Below are 17,465 nucleotides of genomic sequence, written 5' to 3' on the forward strand. Positions count from 1 at the left end.
CTGGATAGGCTCCTGGCAATTGAAGCCCTTCCAGATGCGTCTGGCAACCTGATCGCTAAGGTCCATGGTCTCATTCAGGAGATAACCATAAGCCGCCAGCTTCAATCCACGACTGGCCACAGAAGCCTCTCTCAACCAGCGCTGCCAAAGCCAGCACTGAGGAAGCTGTCAAAGGACGATGCGTCAGAGATCGTTTACAGCTTTGCCCAGACTTTTGTTAGCAGACTCCTGGGACAGTGTTTGGGTAGGCCTATGCCACCCACCGCTGACAGGGTTTTGGATCAGGTCATCAAGTTGATGACAGACATGGTGATGGACAGCCTGACTGATCTGTCCAAGTCTGCAATGGAGGATGGTAAGTGAAAGTACCTCTTCATCTGCATAGGACTTCATTGTAACATGATGCTCATTACATTGCGTTTTATGATGTAAACTTCACTGGTTGTGTCCAAAATGGCACCTTCCATGTTTAGTGCACTACTTTTGACCCTATGGGCCCTGTTCAAAAGTAGTGCACTATAAATGGAAGAGAATGGCTTTTGGGACGCAGTGACTGACTTCCGTGGTTGCGTTCTCTTCTCCCAGTTATTGTACCCAGCTCGGTCACACCAGCTTGCTCTTCTTACTTAGACACCAGCAATGCGGAAAGTGACATCATTCGTGGTGTTGTGGCTGACCTTAATGCTACTGAGGAATTCCCTGCCAGTGGCCTTAGCCCAGCTGATGTAAAGGCTGACGGCATGGCCCACCTTCCCTCTGCCAGGGGGGAAGAGACTAAGAAGAACAGGAAGTGGCATTTCCTACCCAAAATTGTCAAGATTCCAAAGATCAGGATTAAGGTAGAGGGCTCAGTGTCTTTAGATTACCTCTAAAGGCAGGGCTGAAAAGTACCCTACAGATTCACTAAACCCCTATTGTCTCTGCATTAGAACAATGCTGTTGTCATTGTCTTTAGGAGGTTGAGTGAGGCCCCTGTAATACAATCCTAATACACATGGGAGAGAGTCAATGGTAGTGTCCTAAATCGCATCCTATTCCCTATATAGTGCACTACTTTTGACCAGAGCTCTATGGACCCTTGTCAAAGGTAGTGCCTTACGTAGCCAATAGGGTGTCTTTTTTGGTGCACGACAGTTATTTTACACAGGCTCAGTTGTCCTGATGTGTTTTGTCAACAGCTGTACAAGACAAAAGGGGAACCGAAGAGCCACCCTGAACAGGATTCTCTGCCTACCAAACGTCTCAGAGAGACTCGTATTTCACAGGGTAAGTGATAAGCATCGATGATGTCATATTGATGTATCACCCTATGGCCAGCTTGTTAAAACGGTGACTACAGATACAGGCGGACAGACAGGCAGACAGACAGATACACACATTAATTTTCTGATTATGAAATATTCTTATCACAGATGCTGAGTGTGAGGTTCCATCCACTTCCCCACCCAAGGAGGCCCTGACAACCACACTGGCCCCTGCTCCCCAGGAGTCCCAGTCCCGTAAACGCCATCTCATAGTCAGGGTTGTTGCATCCCCACACCTACCAGTGAAGCACCACAGGCTAGTATGAGCGGTAGCTCTGGGTTGTTGTGAACTAACACCTGGCTACTAAGTAGATGTGCTTTTCAGGATGCCAAGACACATAGGCTTTTCTGGGACCATTCCCATTTTACATCTTTCTGCAGTGGAGCGGGCATAGGCTTAACTATGGTAGTTAGATTTGGAATGAATTTGCCATAATAGTTAAGGAAAGATAAGACCTGTGGTGGACTCAGTGGTGTTTCTAGGAATGGGAGCCTTCTCAATGGGAGCCTTCTCAATAGCTTCAGTTCTGTTTCATGGGGTGTATCCCCTCTGCATCTATCACATGACCTAAATAGGCTATGCTGTTCTGGAAGAAAGAACATCTCTTTTAACCTTCATATTGCAGACTTTGTCTTTTTGGGACTTCTTCAAGATTTCTCATGTGCTCTTCTGTGTCACGCATATCAATATAACAGATTACCCCTTCTGTACCTTGTAGGATCTGAACCATCATTTTCTGAAAAATATGACGCACAGGCAACACCATAAGGAAGCCTGTTGACCTTAAAACAACCCCTTATGTGTATTCATGGTGAGATAGTGCTTAAACCGCTCCTCTAACTGTACTAGCTCGTATGCCTGTGACAAATCCAGCTTTGTTAACGTCTCACCCCCAGGCAGCTTTTTGAACAAGTCCTGTGTTTTTGGTAAGGGATACTGATCTACTTCTGGTAAGGGATACTGATCTACTTCTGGTAAGGGATACTGATCTACTTCTGGTAAGGGATACTGATCTACTTCTGGTAAGGGATACTGATCTACTTCTGGTAAGGGATACTGATCTACTTCTGGTAAGGGATACTGATCTACTTCTGGTAAGAGATACTGATCTACTTCTGGTAAGAGATACTGATCTACTTCTGGTAAGGGATACTGATCTACTTCTGGTAAGGGATACTGATCTACTTCTGGTAAGGGATACTGATCTACTTCTGGTAAGGGATACTGATCTACTTCTGGTAAGGGATACTGATCTACTTCTGGTAAGAGATACTGATCTACTTCTGGTAAGGGATACTGATCTACTTCTGGTAAGGGATACTGATCTACTTCCAGCCACAGATTGATAGTTACCTTGTAATCTCCACATATTCTTACAGTACTGTCTGTTTTCAGGATACACACAATTGGAGCAGCCCATTGACTGTAGTTAACTGGAGTAAGGACCCCTTCTGACTCCAACGTAACTAGCTGTTTTTCAACCGCTTCTCTAAGTGCATACGGTACTGGGCAAGGACTGTAGAACTTATGTGCAGCCCTATTAGTTACATGTAGCTTGGCTGTGATACCTTTTAGCATCCCTAGCTCTGGCTGAAACACAAATATTTTTCACACAAACCATCTACTGTCTCTACAGCTGTTACTGTGTACATGTGACCAGTCTTAGCTTCAACTGACTGATCCAGTCTCTACCCAGCAGGGCAGGACCATTTCCTTCTACCACCAGCAAGTCTAAAAAAGTTGTACTCCCATTACACTTGACCTTGATTAAGATTTTCCCACTGTTTACTGTATGTTTTTAACACCCAGTTTGCAGGGCTCAATTTTGCACTTTTGAACTTGCGGTTGTACAACCTCTCTGACATCAAACTGCTGCACCTGTATCAACTTCCATGTTGAGTCTCACATCATCTATCCTTACATACAAAGTCTTTACGTCTACTGCAAACAGTTCAGTTCCTTTTACGTTACCCAACTCATAGTCAGTGGTGAAAACGGCTGAGGTCCCTTTATCAGAGTTCTCACTCTCATTTGAGATGTAATGCTCCAAACTCTGGCACTTGAGTGCGATGCAATGCTCCTGTGTTGAAATGACGTGCTTGTCCTCTCTCTCGCTGGTGTGCGTTGCCCTGATCATCGTTGCTCCACTCGTCTTCCTGCAGTCACAGTAAGGAGGCCCCTCTCTCTCTCAGTAGCATCCAGGTGCTTATTCAATTTCACTTGCCTCGTTTAATTGTTTCCCACTTGACGCGAGCGGCAAGTCATGGCTACGTGTCCTTTCTTCTTGCACTCCAGAAGCTCAAAATCCACGTAGCGCCACTCATCTGGCTTGTGCCCTTTTCCCACACAATGGTAACATGGTTTACAGGTTGCCTCCGTTTTCTTGGCAACGCTTTTCTTCTCAACTGCATTTGCTTTGAAAGTATTTTGTGAAGATTGCAGTGTGCTTTTCCTTGTTACTTCAAAAGAAAATCCCATATCCACAGCCAGTGCTAATGTTAAATCTTGTGTGAGCTACATTCAGGTAAACGGTCTCTCAGCTCTGCACTTTTAACACCACACAGAGATCACGTACTGACAGACTGAATTTTCTTAAACTAGCCAAATACTCACTAATCGACTCTCCCTCGAGTTGACTCCTTGCATGATACTTACATCTTTCAGCAATACAATTTGTCATCGGTATGTAGTGACCTTTCAACAGCGCAACCAACTGTCAACGTTGTTTCACTTGGTTTCTGTGGCGCATTAAAGTCCTGTAATGACCTGACTAGATCATAAAGGAACAATTGTCCAGACAGATGATTGAGTTTACAAATTGACGGTTTATTAACCCAATTTTACGCAGACTACTGTTTGGCCGTAGACAACACCAAATAAATTAAAGATAATCCACAAACCGACCGTGAGCTTCTCTTGTGAAACCCAGACGTAAAAGAGAGCGAAGAAAGGCTAAATCTGGATTTAACTTCCAATGCTCCATCCCCCTGCCCAACCCCCTCCACGCCACTCCACCAACCACCAGGATGCCCGGAATCAGAACATTCCAGGCATTACTGTGATTGGCAGATAGCAGGTGGATTGACATGTCGGACCCCGCGAACACTGGGTACTGGTAAGTACAACACAACCCCCTACTAGCCTAACACATAACAACACACACCTGTCTGTGCGGGTAGCTACAGTCCATGAACAAATTGTAAGTCTTTCTGCCAACAATCGTCAGAAAAAATGGTTTTAGACATATCCTCGTACTTGAGCCCATTAACGTTAGCTTCAAAACATTCCTCGAAGTGGAAATTATCGGCCTCGCCCAGCGACCTCTTCCGTGCTAGCTTTTCTACAGACTGTCTCGATGGAGGTAGCACTTTCTTTCTCGCTCTGTTCCCCTTCGGACAAAAACTCCGATACCTCATCGCCAATCTGTTGCATCCCTGGTTAAGGGAAAGCGGGTTGTTTTTAGTTATTGTAAAGAAAAAGTCAACAGTATAAAGCATTAACATCACGAAGATGACAGTAGATACTAATTAGCTGGTTCCAAGCGGAGTCCATCTGCACCCTTTCAAAGGAAACAATTGAATACCTTTAGTGTGTAGGCTAGTTACAGCGTGTAGCCTAGTTAGAGCCATAAATATCCAGCTGTCATCTGAAGTATGCAAGCCATGACAATGTATAAATGAGTACGATTAAAATCAAATGTTTCCCTGTATCCATACTAGCTGAATATGAAACGGCTATAACGCTTCTTGGCTCTTCCCTTACAGGACAATGAGAAGCGGACACCGTTGCATGCCGCTGCCTATCTAGGAGATGCAGAAATTCTAGAGCTACTCATACTATCAGGTACGGTTATCATTGAAGAGAAGGATTACGCTCTGACTCATGTCCATCGGACTTTGACTTCTGTTTTGGTGCTTGTTGTGTTTGCATGTGACCGTTTCCCTCATACTTACCATTAAGATCTTATGTGCACCCGATGTATTTAAAAATAATACTACTAATAATAATCATTCTAATGAAGGTCATTGACAGCTGAAACGTCCCGATTTGAACTTGATTAGTGAAGCATCAAGATATTAATTGTGAGGGAGTCGCACCGGTTCCTCCCAATGTCCCTATGATTTTGGGTTGCACCTCGTCTCTTTTGGCTGAGCTCCTTCTACTCCTCTCAGTGACATGACATTTTCTTCAGTGTTAGCTGTGTAATGAAAGTCCAATTCCCAGAATAGCTCTCTACAAGAGTTTTTGGCTGCGTTCTAAATGGCTCCCTACATAGTGCACTACTTTTGACCTGAACCCTAAGGAAATCCCTATGTGCCCTGGTCAGAAGTAGTGCACTATAAAAGGTATTAGGTTGTTTTGGACACATTTTTTCTGTACTCCAGCCAGTTAAGATGTTGCCTTGTCAACCCCAGAGTCTGTCCCCCCCCCTCCCGTCTTTGTGTCCCAGGAGTCAGAGTAAATGCCAAAGACAAGTGTCTCACTCCTCTGCACCGGGCCGTGGCTTCCTGCAGGTACGTGTACTGATAGACACACCTGTGCATATGCGTTTTACTGTTAAGTGTGTTGTGATTTTTAAATGCACTTTAAACAAAGTTGAACATGATTTGAATTGTGCTCCTGTAGGAGGCAGTCCAGGTGCTATTGAAACACTCTGCTGATGTGAACGCCAGGGACAAGAACTGGCAAACGCCGCTCCACATCGCTGCGGCCAATAAGGCGGTCCGCTGTGCCGAGGCCTTGGTCCCTCAGCAATGTGAACATGTCGGACCGGGCACTGCACCATGCAGCGGACACCAAGAGGTTAGCAATTAGCAGGGACATGATTACACACTGTAGTTTACACTTTATACCTGTCCTATCCCAAGGTTGAGTTGACGATGCATCCGATTACCTACATTGGTTGTATGTAGGGCTGTGACTGTTTTGGATGAAGACTGCCATGAAAATAAACTGTCAAAACCAACAACAAGAAAACACTTTTTTAATCAACTTTATTTTGATGGAGATATTCTTTACCCATAGCAGCAGTGGTAACTATTTGTTATTGTTTTGCTGACTTAGTCCATCTATTAAACTGTACATCTCTTCTCCAACTATATTTTGATGCACCACAATCAGCAGATCTGCTATACAGTTGAAATCAGAAGTTTACATAGACTTAGGTTGGAGTTATTAAAACTCGTTGTGCAACCATTCCACAAATTTCTTGTTAACTATAGTTTTGGCAAGTCATTTAGGACATTTACTTTGTGCATGACAAGTCATTTTCCAACAATTGTTTACAGATTATTTCACTGTATTACAATTCCAGTGGGTCAGAAGTTTACATTCACTAAGTTGACTATGCCTTTAAACAGCTTGGAAAATTCCAGAAAATGATGTCATGGCTTTAGAAGCTTCTGACAGGCTAATTGACATAATTTGAGTCAATTGGAGGTTTTTTTATTTTTTTTATTTTACCTTTATTTTACTAGGCAAGTCAGTTAAGAACAAATTCTTATTTTCAATGACGGCCTAGGAACAGTGGGTTAACTGCCTGTTCAGGGGCAGAACGACAGATTTGTACCTTGTCAGCTCGGGGATTCGAACTTGCAACCTTTCGGTTACTAGTCCAACGCTCTAACCACTAGGCTACCCTGTCGCCCCAGGACCTACCTTCAAACTCAGTGGGAAAATCAAAAGAAATCAGCCAAGATCTCAGGGGGAAAAATATGTAGACCTCCACAAGTCTGGTTCATCCTTGGGAGCAATTTCCAAATGCCTGAAGTTACCACGTTCATCTGTACAAACAATAGTACGCAAGTATAAACACCATGGGACCATGCAGCCGTCATACCGCTCAGAAAGGAGACTCATTCTGTCTCCTAGAGATGAACGTACTTGGTGCGAAAAGTGCAAATCAATCCCAGAAAATCAGCAAAGTACCTTGTGAAGTTGGAGGAAACGGGTACAAAAGTATCTATATCCACAGTAAAACGAGTTCTATATAGACATAACCTGAAAGGCCGCTCAGCAAGGAAGAAGCCACTGCTCCAAAACTGCCATAAAAAAGCCAGACTACGGTTTGCAACTGCACATGGGGACAAAGATCGTACTTTTTGGAGAAATGTCCTCTGGTTTGATGAAACAAAAACAGAACGGTTTGGCCGTAATGACCATCGTTATGTTTGGAGGAAAAAGGGGGAGGCTTGCAAGCCAAAGAACACCATCCCAACCGTGAAGCACGGGGGTGGCAGCATCATGTTGTGGGGGTGCTTTGCTGCAGGAGGGACTGGTGCACTTCACAAAATAGATGGCATCAGGAGGCAGGAAAATTATGTGGATATATTGAAGCAACATCTCAAGACATCAGTCAGGAAGTTAAAGCTTGGTCGCAAATGGGTCTTCCAAATGGACAATGACCCCCAAGCATACTAACAAAGTTGTGGCAAAATGGCTTAAGGACAACAAAGTCAAGGTATTGGAGTGGCCATCACAAAGCCCTGACCTCAATCCCATAGAAAATGTGGGCAGAACTGAAAAAGCATTTGCGAGCAAGGAGGTCTGACTCAGTTACACCAGCTCTGTCAGGAGGAATGGGCCAAAATTCACTCTACTTATTGTGGGAAGCTTGTGGAAGGCTACCCGAAATACTAATTAAGAGTATGTAAACGTCTGACCTCCTGGGAATGTGGTGAAAGAAAAAACTGTTCTGTTTTATTCTTAAAATAAAGTGATCCTAACTGACCTACGTCAAGTAATTTTTATTAGGATTAAATGTCAGGAATTGTGAAACTGAGTTTAACATTTATTTGGCTAAGGTGTAAACTTCCGACTTCAACTGTATGTGCTGATAGGAGAGAATCTATGAAGGTCAGTTCATTGGGAAGGGGGTGAGGTGAAATGTGGGGACTGGGGGTAACTATAGTATCTATAACCTACAGGCTGGGGGTGGGTGGTTAGCCTCTGCCCTTCACCGCGGACCTTTTTCATTGTTCCAGTAGGTCGGAGGAGTGAGGTGGAAAAGTCGGCTCTCATTGCAACAAAAAAAAAAAACGATAATTGTGCATATTCACTGTCTATCCCTGGGTCAGTGCCACTTGAAAAATATTCTGCTAATCTCTGTAGTCATACAGTTTAGTAGAATTGCATGATAATTTTTTTAAATTAATAAAAGTATAACTTAAGGGGGCTGAATAATAAACGGTCATTTTTGTTTACCTGACAAACATGACGTAACGATCAATTAACAAGCTTGATTGAGTTGTTACGTTCAGATAGAAATAGACCATGTAGAACATGTGTTGATTCTTGTTGGTGGGCAAGCAATCTTTTCTACTCCATATATTCCATTTATATCTGTAATGATGGGAAGACATTACCTGTTGATAACAAAGACTAATATCCTTATCATGGGAGGTGTGTGAGAATTGCTGCGCTTAGTGTTGACTGTGGGGGTCATTGAAGGTTGCTTCACTAATGTTTTATTTGGAGTGAAGGAGTTTGTTTGGGAAATATGCTATTAATATATGTAGCTATTTTGTGTGAACTCAACTTCTGTCAACACTTTCTCCTCAGTTTCTTGTTACCCTGTTGGAAAGTCCCAGAAGCAAGATCAAGTCTCTCTGCAGAGGAGACTTGGAGGTAAGTGTTTCTTTCCACAACCCTGCTAGCTATGTTCTTTGTCACTGTCTATGGTGCTGCTGTGTTTGACACTCATTCAACAGCATAGAGTAACTCAGTCTAAATAATGTTGTCAAACCCTTTGCTTTGGTAATTTTGCTTGTGTACCTTAACCTAAATTTTTCAGAGCTGTCATCAAATGACGTCTCCATTGTGCATGCCCTGGCCTTGCTCCGATCCATAGGGTCTGACGCAAAACATGCCAGAGAAGTTAAGGCCTGAAACATACTTTTAGAACTGCATGGGGTGCATGTTGGTCAACATAAATGGCAATTTGGCCTAGACCGTGTAGAACAGACAGGTATTCTACAGCAACACGCCTCTCCAAACCATGGTAGCACTCCTGCAAATGATGACCTGTAATCTGAGGCGCATGTCGTCTGACAATGAGTACTCTACTGATGCTGCAACTGGGCCGTCTGATGACGTTGGTGCTGAAGCTACATGTTAGTACAATTGTAAACCTACATCTTATCAACATAATTATCATGGTTTGGGCCTGCTTTTCTTCAGCAGGGACAGGGAAGATGGTTAAAATTGATGGGAAGATGGATGGAGCCAAATACAGGACCATTCTGGAAGAAAACCTGATGGAGTCTGCAAAAGACCTGAGACTGGGACGGAGATTTGTCTTCCAACAAGACAATGATCCAAAACATAAAGCAAAATCTACAATGGAATGGTTCAAAAATAAACATATCCAGGTGTTAGAATGGCCAAGTCAAAGTCCAGACCTGATTCCAATCGAGAATTTGTGGAAAGAACTGAAAACTGCTGTTCACAAATACTCTCCATCCAACCTCACTGAGCTCGAGCTGTTTTGCAAGGAGGAATGGGAAAAAATGTCAGTCTCTCGATGTGCAAAACTGATAGAGACATACCCTAAGCGACTTACAGCTGTAATCGCAGCAAAAGGTGGCGCTACAAATTATTAACTTAAGGGGCCGAATCATTTTGCACGCCCAATTTTTCAGTTTTTAATTTGTTAAAAAGTTTGAAATATCCAATAAATGTCGTTCCACTTCATGATTGTGTCCCACTTGTTCTTGATTCTTCACAAAAAAATGCAGTTTTATATCTTTATGTTTGAAGCCTGAAATGTGGCAAAAGGTCGCAAAGTTCAAGGGGGCCGAATACTTTCGCAAGGCACTGTAAATCCTAATATATCATGTTTTCCTCATTTGCTCTGTAGGAGGTTCGTCATATGAAGGACATTCAAGTGGATGTGACCCCTAACCTGCAATAGGGGCAGGTGACAGACATCCTGTAATGGATCTCCAGCTAGTGTCTGAGGACCAGGAGAAGGCTGTGTCTACAGCTGTGGGGCAGGACAAGCATGGTAACCTAACCTCACTGTATGAAGGATTTTATTGTTATGGATAGTCATCTCCAATCTGTTCAAATATCACTGTTGTTGATAACACACATTACCAAAATGATTCACACTTGTCTTCCTATTTCCACATAATCTGTCATGGTTCCCCACCCCAACAGGGCATAAAACCAACCTCTCTTTATTGCTAATGCTAATACACCCAAATCCAACAGCGTTTGAGTATCTTATTGCTTTTCTTCTAACCCTGAATGGCAACATTTTATCCTAGAACACAAGTATGTCACTTTATCCATCCACACCCACTCTACTGCCGCATGGCCACTGCGGCTGAGACTTTCACCCTCTCGTTACAGGTATAGCAGGTAACCAACCCCACCCGGGTCTTACCCCCTAGGACTTACCCTTTGCAGTTACCTGCCTGCTCGGGCTTACCTTCTGGGACTCACCCTATTCTTATAGTACTAGCAGGAACCAACCTACTCGGGATTTACCCCCTAGGAGTTATCCTCTACAGGTTTGGGTTTACCTTCTGGGACTTACCATATACCACAAAGCTACGACCGGTCGTAATACAATGGGACTACTGAATAAGCTCAGGCTTTCTAGGTTCGTACCCTATAATTGGTTCAGCCTACGACTCTCATCTCCCCAAGATGTCAGAATGAGTGATAACGGGTGTAGGAACTGTGCCGACCTTGTTTCTGTTTCACTGATTCGGAATCTCTAGTTCGACTGCAAATCCCTGCTCGCAGTGCCAACTGTTAGGTTCTAATTCTCAGAGTAAAAACTCGACGGACACTATGAATGCTTGAACCAAGTGTATTCTTCCCAGAGGGTCAAGACAGCTGCATTAGACAAAAAACATATTCACACAAGCACTGATATTTAATCCTCTCTCCTATGCTGAGTCTCCTCCTACACCTCTAAACAGCCAATGCATCTCTGTTGCTAGACAGAACCTTAGTGATATCTGTTCTTCCTCACTTCATCTGACCTGACCGCTACCTCAAAGTGCTCACTCCTCCCCAACTCAAGGCTGACATGGTGATTGGTACCAGACTGTGTCTCTTCTCATCCCAGAGGATCCCACCCATAGGATGCCTGATGGCTAACAATAACATATCCTGACATAATGTAAACGTTATACATTAAGCTCTCTCCCTCAGTGACATGAATTAGTCAAACGCAGTCAAACGACCACCCCTCATCACTGTCAAACGCTCCCTAAAACACTTCTGCGAGCAGGCCTTTCTAATCGACCTGGCCCGGGTATCCTGGAAGGATATTGACCTCATCCTGTCAGTTGAGGATGCCTGGTCATTCTTTAAAATTAACTTCTCTCACCATTTTAGATAAGCATGCTCCGTTCAAAAAATGCAGAACTAAGACCAGATATAGCCCTTGGTTCACTCCAGACCTGACTGCCCTCGACCAGCACAAAAACATCCTGTGGCGGACTGCAATAGCATCGAATAGTCCCCGCGATATGCAACTGTTCAGGGAAGTCAGGAACCAATACACGCAGTCAGTCAGGAAAGCAAAGGCCAGCTTCTTCAGGCAGAAATTTGCATCCTGTAGCTCTAACTCCAAAAGGTTCTGGGACACTGTAAAGTCCATGGAGAACAAGAGCACCTCCTCCCAGCTGCCCACTGCACTGAGGCTAGGTAACGCGGTCACCACTGATAAATCCATGATTATCGAAAACTTCAAGCATTTTTCAACGGCTGGCCATGCCTTCCTCCTGGCTACTCCAACCTCGGCCAACAGCCCCCCTGCCCCGCAGCTACTCGCCCAAGCCTCTCCAGGTTCTCCTTTACCCAAATCCAGATAGCAGATGTTCTGAAAGAGCTGCAAAGCCTGGACCCGTACAAATCAGCTGGGCTTGACAATCTGGACCTTCTATTTCTGAAACTATCCGCCGCCATTGTCGCAACCCCTATTACCAGCCTGTTCAACCTCTCTTTCATATCGTCTGAGATCCCCAAGGATTGGAAAGCTTCCGCAGTCATCCCCCTCTTCAAAGGGGGAGACACCCTGGACCCAAACTGTTACAGACCTATATCCATCCTGCCCTGCCTATCTAAGGTCTTTGAAAGCCAAGTCAACAAACAGGTCACTGACCATCTCGAATCCCACCATACTGTGCAATCTGGTTTCCGAGCCGGTCACGGGTGCACCTCAGCCACGCTCAAGGTACTAAACGATATCATAACCGCCATCGATAAAGGACAATACTGTGCAGCCGTTTTCATCGACCTGGCCAAGGCTTTCGACTCTGTCAATCACCATTTTCTTATCGGCAGACTCAGTAGCCTTGGTTTTTCTAATGACTGCCTTGCCTGGTTCACCAACTACTTTGCAGACAGAGTTCAGTGTGTCAAATCGGAGGGCATGCTGTCCGGTCCTCTGGCAGTCTCTATGGGGGTGCCACAGGGTTCAATTCTCGGGTCGACTCTTTTCTCTGTATATATCAATGATGTTGCTCTTGCTGCGCTGCGGGCGATTCCCTGATCCACCTCTACGCAGACGACACCATTCTGTATACTTCCGGCCCGTCCTTGGACACTGTGCTATCTAATCTCCAAACGAGCTTCAATGCCATACAACACTCCTTCCGTGGCCTCCAACTGCTCTTAAACGCTAGTAAAACCAAATGCATGCTTTTCAACCGTTCGCTGCCTGCACGCCCGACTAGCATCACCACCCTGGATGGTTCCGACCTAGAATATGTGGACATCTATAAGTACCTAGGTGTCTGGCTAGACTGTAAACTCTCCTTCCAGACTCATATCAAACATCTCCAATCTAAAATCAAATCTAGAGTCTGCTTTCTATTCCGCAACAAAGCCTCCTTCACTCACGCCGCCAAACTTACAAAGTTACCCTAGTAAAACTGACTATCCTACCGATCCTCGACTTCGGCGATGTCATCTACAAAATAGCTTCCAACACTCTACTCAGCAAACTGGATGCAGTTTATCACAGTGCCATCCGTTTTGTTACTAAAGCACCTTATACCACCCACCACTGCGACCTGTATGCTCTACTCGGCTGGCCCTCGCTACATACTCGTCGCCAGACCCACATAAACCTCCGCCTTATCTCAGTTCACTGGTCACGATGGCAACACCCACCCGTAGCACGCGCTCCAGCAGGTGTATCTCACTGATCATCCCTAAAGCCAACACCTCATTTGACCGCTTATCGTTCCAGTTCTCTGCTGCCTGTGACTGGAACGAATTGCAAAAATTGCTGAAGTTGGAGACTTTTATCTCCCTCACCAACTTCAAACATCTGCTATCTGAGCAGCTAACCGATCGCTGCAGCTGTACATAGTCTATCGGTAAATAGGGCACCCAATTTTACCTACCTCATCCCCATATTGTTTATATTTATTTACTTTTCTGATCTTTTGCACACCAATATCTCTACCTGTACACGACCATCGGATCATTTATCACTCGCCTACCTCCTCATGCCTTTTGCACACAATGTATAAAGACTTTTTTTTCTACTGTGTTATTGACTTGTTAATTGTTTACTCCATGTGTAACTCTGTGTTGTCTGTTCACACTGCTATGCTTTATCTTGGCCAGGTCGCAGTTGTAAATGAGAACTTGTTCTCAACTAGCCTACCTGGTTAAATAAAGGTGAAATTAAAAAATACAAATTAGTATATTTCATATTCTCAGAACCCAACAGTAGGTTTTAAGGTGTGGCTGTGGGGCCCATAGGGCTCTGGTCAAAAGTAGTGCACTAAATAGGGAATAGGCTGCCATTTGGGATATAGTCATTGATATTCAGTAGGTTTTAAGGTGTGGTTGCATGTTTGTCATCACTCTTGATGTTCTTTTTCCAGATTGCAAGTGAAACACCTTTAGATGTGGTAAGTGCCAGTTGGTAACTTTTCCTCACACTTGCTTGTTTAAGGTATGGATGCAACACCCCAGTATGTCTGCAGAGGCTGGTCACTGAGATGTACCATGTTACACATGCTACTAGACTAACCTTCCAAGTAAATATGTTACAAGTCTGAACTGGCCGTTCTTGTCTTTCCTCAGCTAATGGAAACCTCAGGGACAGACATCCTGAACGACTCTGATGTCAGAGCTCCCATCAGCCCTCTACACCTTGCTGTGAGTAAAGCCTACCTGCTCCTGTAGTGGTCTCCATATGACAAATGGCACCCTATTCCCTATTTAGTACACTACGTTTGACCAGATCCTGATAGGCCCTGATCAAAAGTAGTTCACTACATAGGGAATAGGGTGCTATCTGGGATGCAAGCATGGTGTAGATTTTCCACAGGAAGTTGACTGTCCAGACAGACTCACACACCATATTCCGATCTATTCCTGATTAGTGTAAAATACATGCATATTCTACACAGTGATGATGAGGATGATTTCCTTATTTTGCCATTTGAGGTAATCAACCTCAGAGGAGAAGTAGAGTGTTTGTTTCTCTATCCCACGCTTGGCAGGAACCTCCGATGTTGATGCTGGGTGGGAGCAAAAATGGGCTCCTGATTGAAAGACTCTGGTCTACTTTAGAGGTCTAGCACTGTATTTCTGTTCAGGCGTACCACTGGTCTACTCTAGGACATTGATTATATTAAGAGTGAATATCTGGACTGCCTTAAAAAGCCATGTGGAGTGTGTTGACGTCCTCATCAACCAGGGAGCCTCCATCCTGGTTAAAGACTTCACTCTGAAGAGGACACCCATCCACGCTGCAGGTAGACATAAGGATATCACATAGAGCTTCTGTAATTAAAAAGTTTTCCTGACCAAGATGGCCATTTGTTTGGTCATGTTGCTAGGACGACAATATCCACTTTAGGGATGTTACATGGTATCGTGTGAAAATGCCCACTAGACACTGATCTAAGGTCATTTTTTGTCATGTTCTCCACTAATGATTGAGGATCTAGGGAGGGTAAGCTGATCCTAGATCAGTGCACAGGGGAGACTTCTATCCAGAGCCAGGTACACAGCTAACAGGTGACAGGCTTCGATGGCCTAAGCCCCAAAATTATTTATTATCTGCTGTGTTAACATCATGAGGATGTCATCTACCAACACTGTTCTAGAAATCTGTCTGTTCATGTGAAGGTTATAGTCGTCCAGCAAGCTGCTCATATCCTCTCTGTTTATCCTCTCTGTTTATTACAGCCTGGTTATTACCAGTTTGTAATATGACCTGTTGTCTTGTGTATCAGAACCCCTCTGATGCTGTCGGTGCTGAGCGGACACACAGACTGTGTGTACTCACTGCTCAACAAGGGAGCCAGCGTAGAAGCCAAAGACAAGTGGGGCAGAACAGCTCTACACAGAGGGGTGAGGAGGAGAGTTGTACACACTCACACACAGAAAGAGAGGGGGAGGCTTGTTCTGTTCTAGGATGGGGCCATTGAACTACTAGGGATGGCTTTGGTGTGGGATCTAGCATGGAATATAAATTATGCCCAAATATACCTATTATGATTCCTTATTATTTAATTGATTATAAATTATTCAAATCCATTCTTGCCTCCCCTCCCTTCCCTTCCTCCTAGGCGCTGACGGGTCACGAGGAGTGAAGCACAGCGCCAGCTTCCTGGTTCAGGAAGGTAAGGGGCGGAGCCATGTCCACCTGGTGGCGGCGTCCGGACACATTGGGGTGCTGGGGTGGCTCCTACACACCGCCCAGTCAGTGTGGACCCTCCCCGTCATCACAAACAACCAGGGCTACACGCCACTACACTGGGCCTGCTACAACGGTACGTACTGGACAGAGGGACAGCGAAGTGGGCCAGAGGCCACAAACAAATACACACATAAACATAGCGTGTCTTAAATCTCCACAGCCAGCTTCGGGAGGGCACGAACCAAGCCATCCGCACAGGAACCTTAAGAGTCCCTCAGACAGCGAGAGATAAGAGGGAGGGATAGGGGGAGGCACAACAGGCCCACACTCATCCTCTCCTACCACCAGGTTCCCTTCCAGCAGATACTGGACTTCAGAGGAACTGCTGCTGCTATACCCCATCTTTACCTTTACCCACAAAGGTCCTAAACGGTAGAAAGTGTCCGGCCAACAGACAGACGCACACCTTATGACGGCAATAACCTGTAGTCCAAGGGGATAGTAGCACTTCACTGAGAGCAAAACAGACAGGGACCAAAAGATGTGGAAGAAGCATTTTCAAAACCTGTTTTGACTGTAGAAATTGGGTGTTTGTGTTGAGAAAAGACATAAGGAGTGATGTTTCATTTAAGTTTCATGAGAGTGATTGTCATGTTTATCCGCACACTAAGACAGTCAGAACACACCTAGCCTCTTGTCTGTAATCCATGTGGGAGGAGGGGAAATCATACATTTTGTATGAACAAATATTTTAATAAAATCATTCATGTCTTAAGCTCTGTGGGAATAAAAAAATGGTAGCATTTGCTCTGATGAGTAATTGTAAAGATTTAATGCATCCCAAAAGGAACCCTATACTGAATAGTAAGTACACTACTGTTGAACAGGGTCCATAGGGTTCTGGTCAAAAGCAGTGCCATTTAGGATACTGGTATGTGAGCAACAGGACTTTTTGAAGGGACATATTACATTTGCGTTATTAAACCTACCTGTCCTTTGGCCTCTAGAAAGTATTTTAGAAAGTAAATTATTCATTCATGTATTCTTTCTTGTGATATATAACTTATTCAAAAAATGAAACCTCTCAATCATTGTATGTGATTGAATGTTCATATCCCCGTTTTTGTCTCTTTTTGAAAATCATTTTAACTGGAAATATGTGCAATAAATTTGCTATGTTCACCAAATCAGCAACAAGAGATTCACAGGTTCACAGGTTTTTCGTGTCATTATCATTCTTTTAAACGGATGAAACTAGCATGTACATATGAAATGGTGACTGAATTCGAAACTCCCATGAATTCTTTCAGTATCTGAAGTTTGCTGTATATTTTATGAGTAATAAATGTTATTTAATGATGAACTCTGGGTTATCGGTGTGGGTTATGTATTTTATTTTATTTTGTATTGCGTCCACAACATTAAATTTTTAAGGGCAATTAGTAGCCTACATTTGTGAACAACTCGCAGGATTTCCATGCGTGAGCTTTCAACCGCGTTGCATCAGCACGAGATTGGAAGTGCGTCAAAT

General features: G+C 44.2%; 1 protein-coding gene and 1 long non-coding RNA gene across 6 annotated transcripts; both read left to right on the top strand.

Moving 5' to 3' along the window:
- Nucleotides 1-2,418: 2,418 nt before the first annotated feature.
- LOC135575142 (uncharacterized) lies at nucleotides 2,419-6,130 on the top strand. Of its 2 annotated transcripts, none has more exons than XR_010465708.1 (4): nucleotides 2,419-4,420; nucleotides 5,070-5,148; nucleotides 5,756-5,819; nucleotides 5,932-6,130. It is a non-coding gene; the product is annotated as an uncharacterized LOC135575142 (long non-coding RNA). The 2 variants fall into 2 exon arrangements; XR_010465707.1 differs by having other exon boundaries at nucleotides 2,424-4,504.
- A 2,695-nt stretch (nucleotides 6,131-8,825) lies between these two features.
- LOC135575143 (serine/threonine-protein phosphatase 6 regulatory ankyrin repeat subunit A-like) lies at nucleotides 8,826-17,291 on the top strand. Of its 4 annotated transcripts, none has more exons than XR_010465709.1 (8): nucleotides 8,826-8,931; nucleotides 9,098-10,309; nucleotides 14,166-14,192; nucleotides 14,368-14,442; nucleotides 14,790-15,044; nucleotides 15,528-15,645; nucleotides 15,864-16,067; nucleotides 16,155-17,263. XR_010465709.1 is itself a non-coding variant. In XM_065027485.1 (7 exons), the coding sequence occupies exons 2-7, from the start codon at nucleotides 10,307-10,309 to the stop codon at nucleotides 16,199-16,201; spliced, it is 474 nt and encodes a 157-aa protein (XP_064883557.1). In that variant the 5' UTR covers nucleotides 8,826-8,931; nucleotides 9,098-10,306; the 3' UTR covers nucleotides 16,202-17,291. The 4 variants fall into 4 exon arrangements, 2 of the variants coding, with proteins under 2 accessions (XP_064883557.1, XP_064883556.1); XR_010465710.1 differs by having other exon boundaries at nucleotides 14,886-15,044; nucleotides 16,155-17,262; XM_065027485.1 differs by lacking the exon at nucleotides 14,790-15,044 and having other exon boundaries at nucleotides 16,155-17,291.
- Nucleotides 17,292-17,465: the final 174 nt, after the last annotated feature.

The sequence above is a fragment of the Oncorhynchus nerka genome, linkage group LG14 (assembly GCF_034236695.1).
Source record: "Oncorhynchus nerka isolate Pitt River linkage group LG14, Oner_Uvic_2.0, whole genome shotgun sequence".
Lineage (NCBI taxonomy): Eukaryota > Metazoa > Chordata > Actinopteri > Salmoniformes > Salmonidae > Oncorhynchus > Oncorhynchus nerka.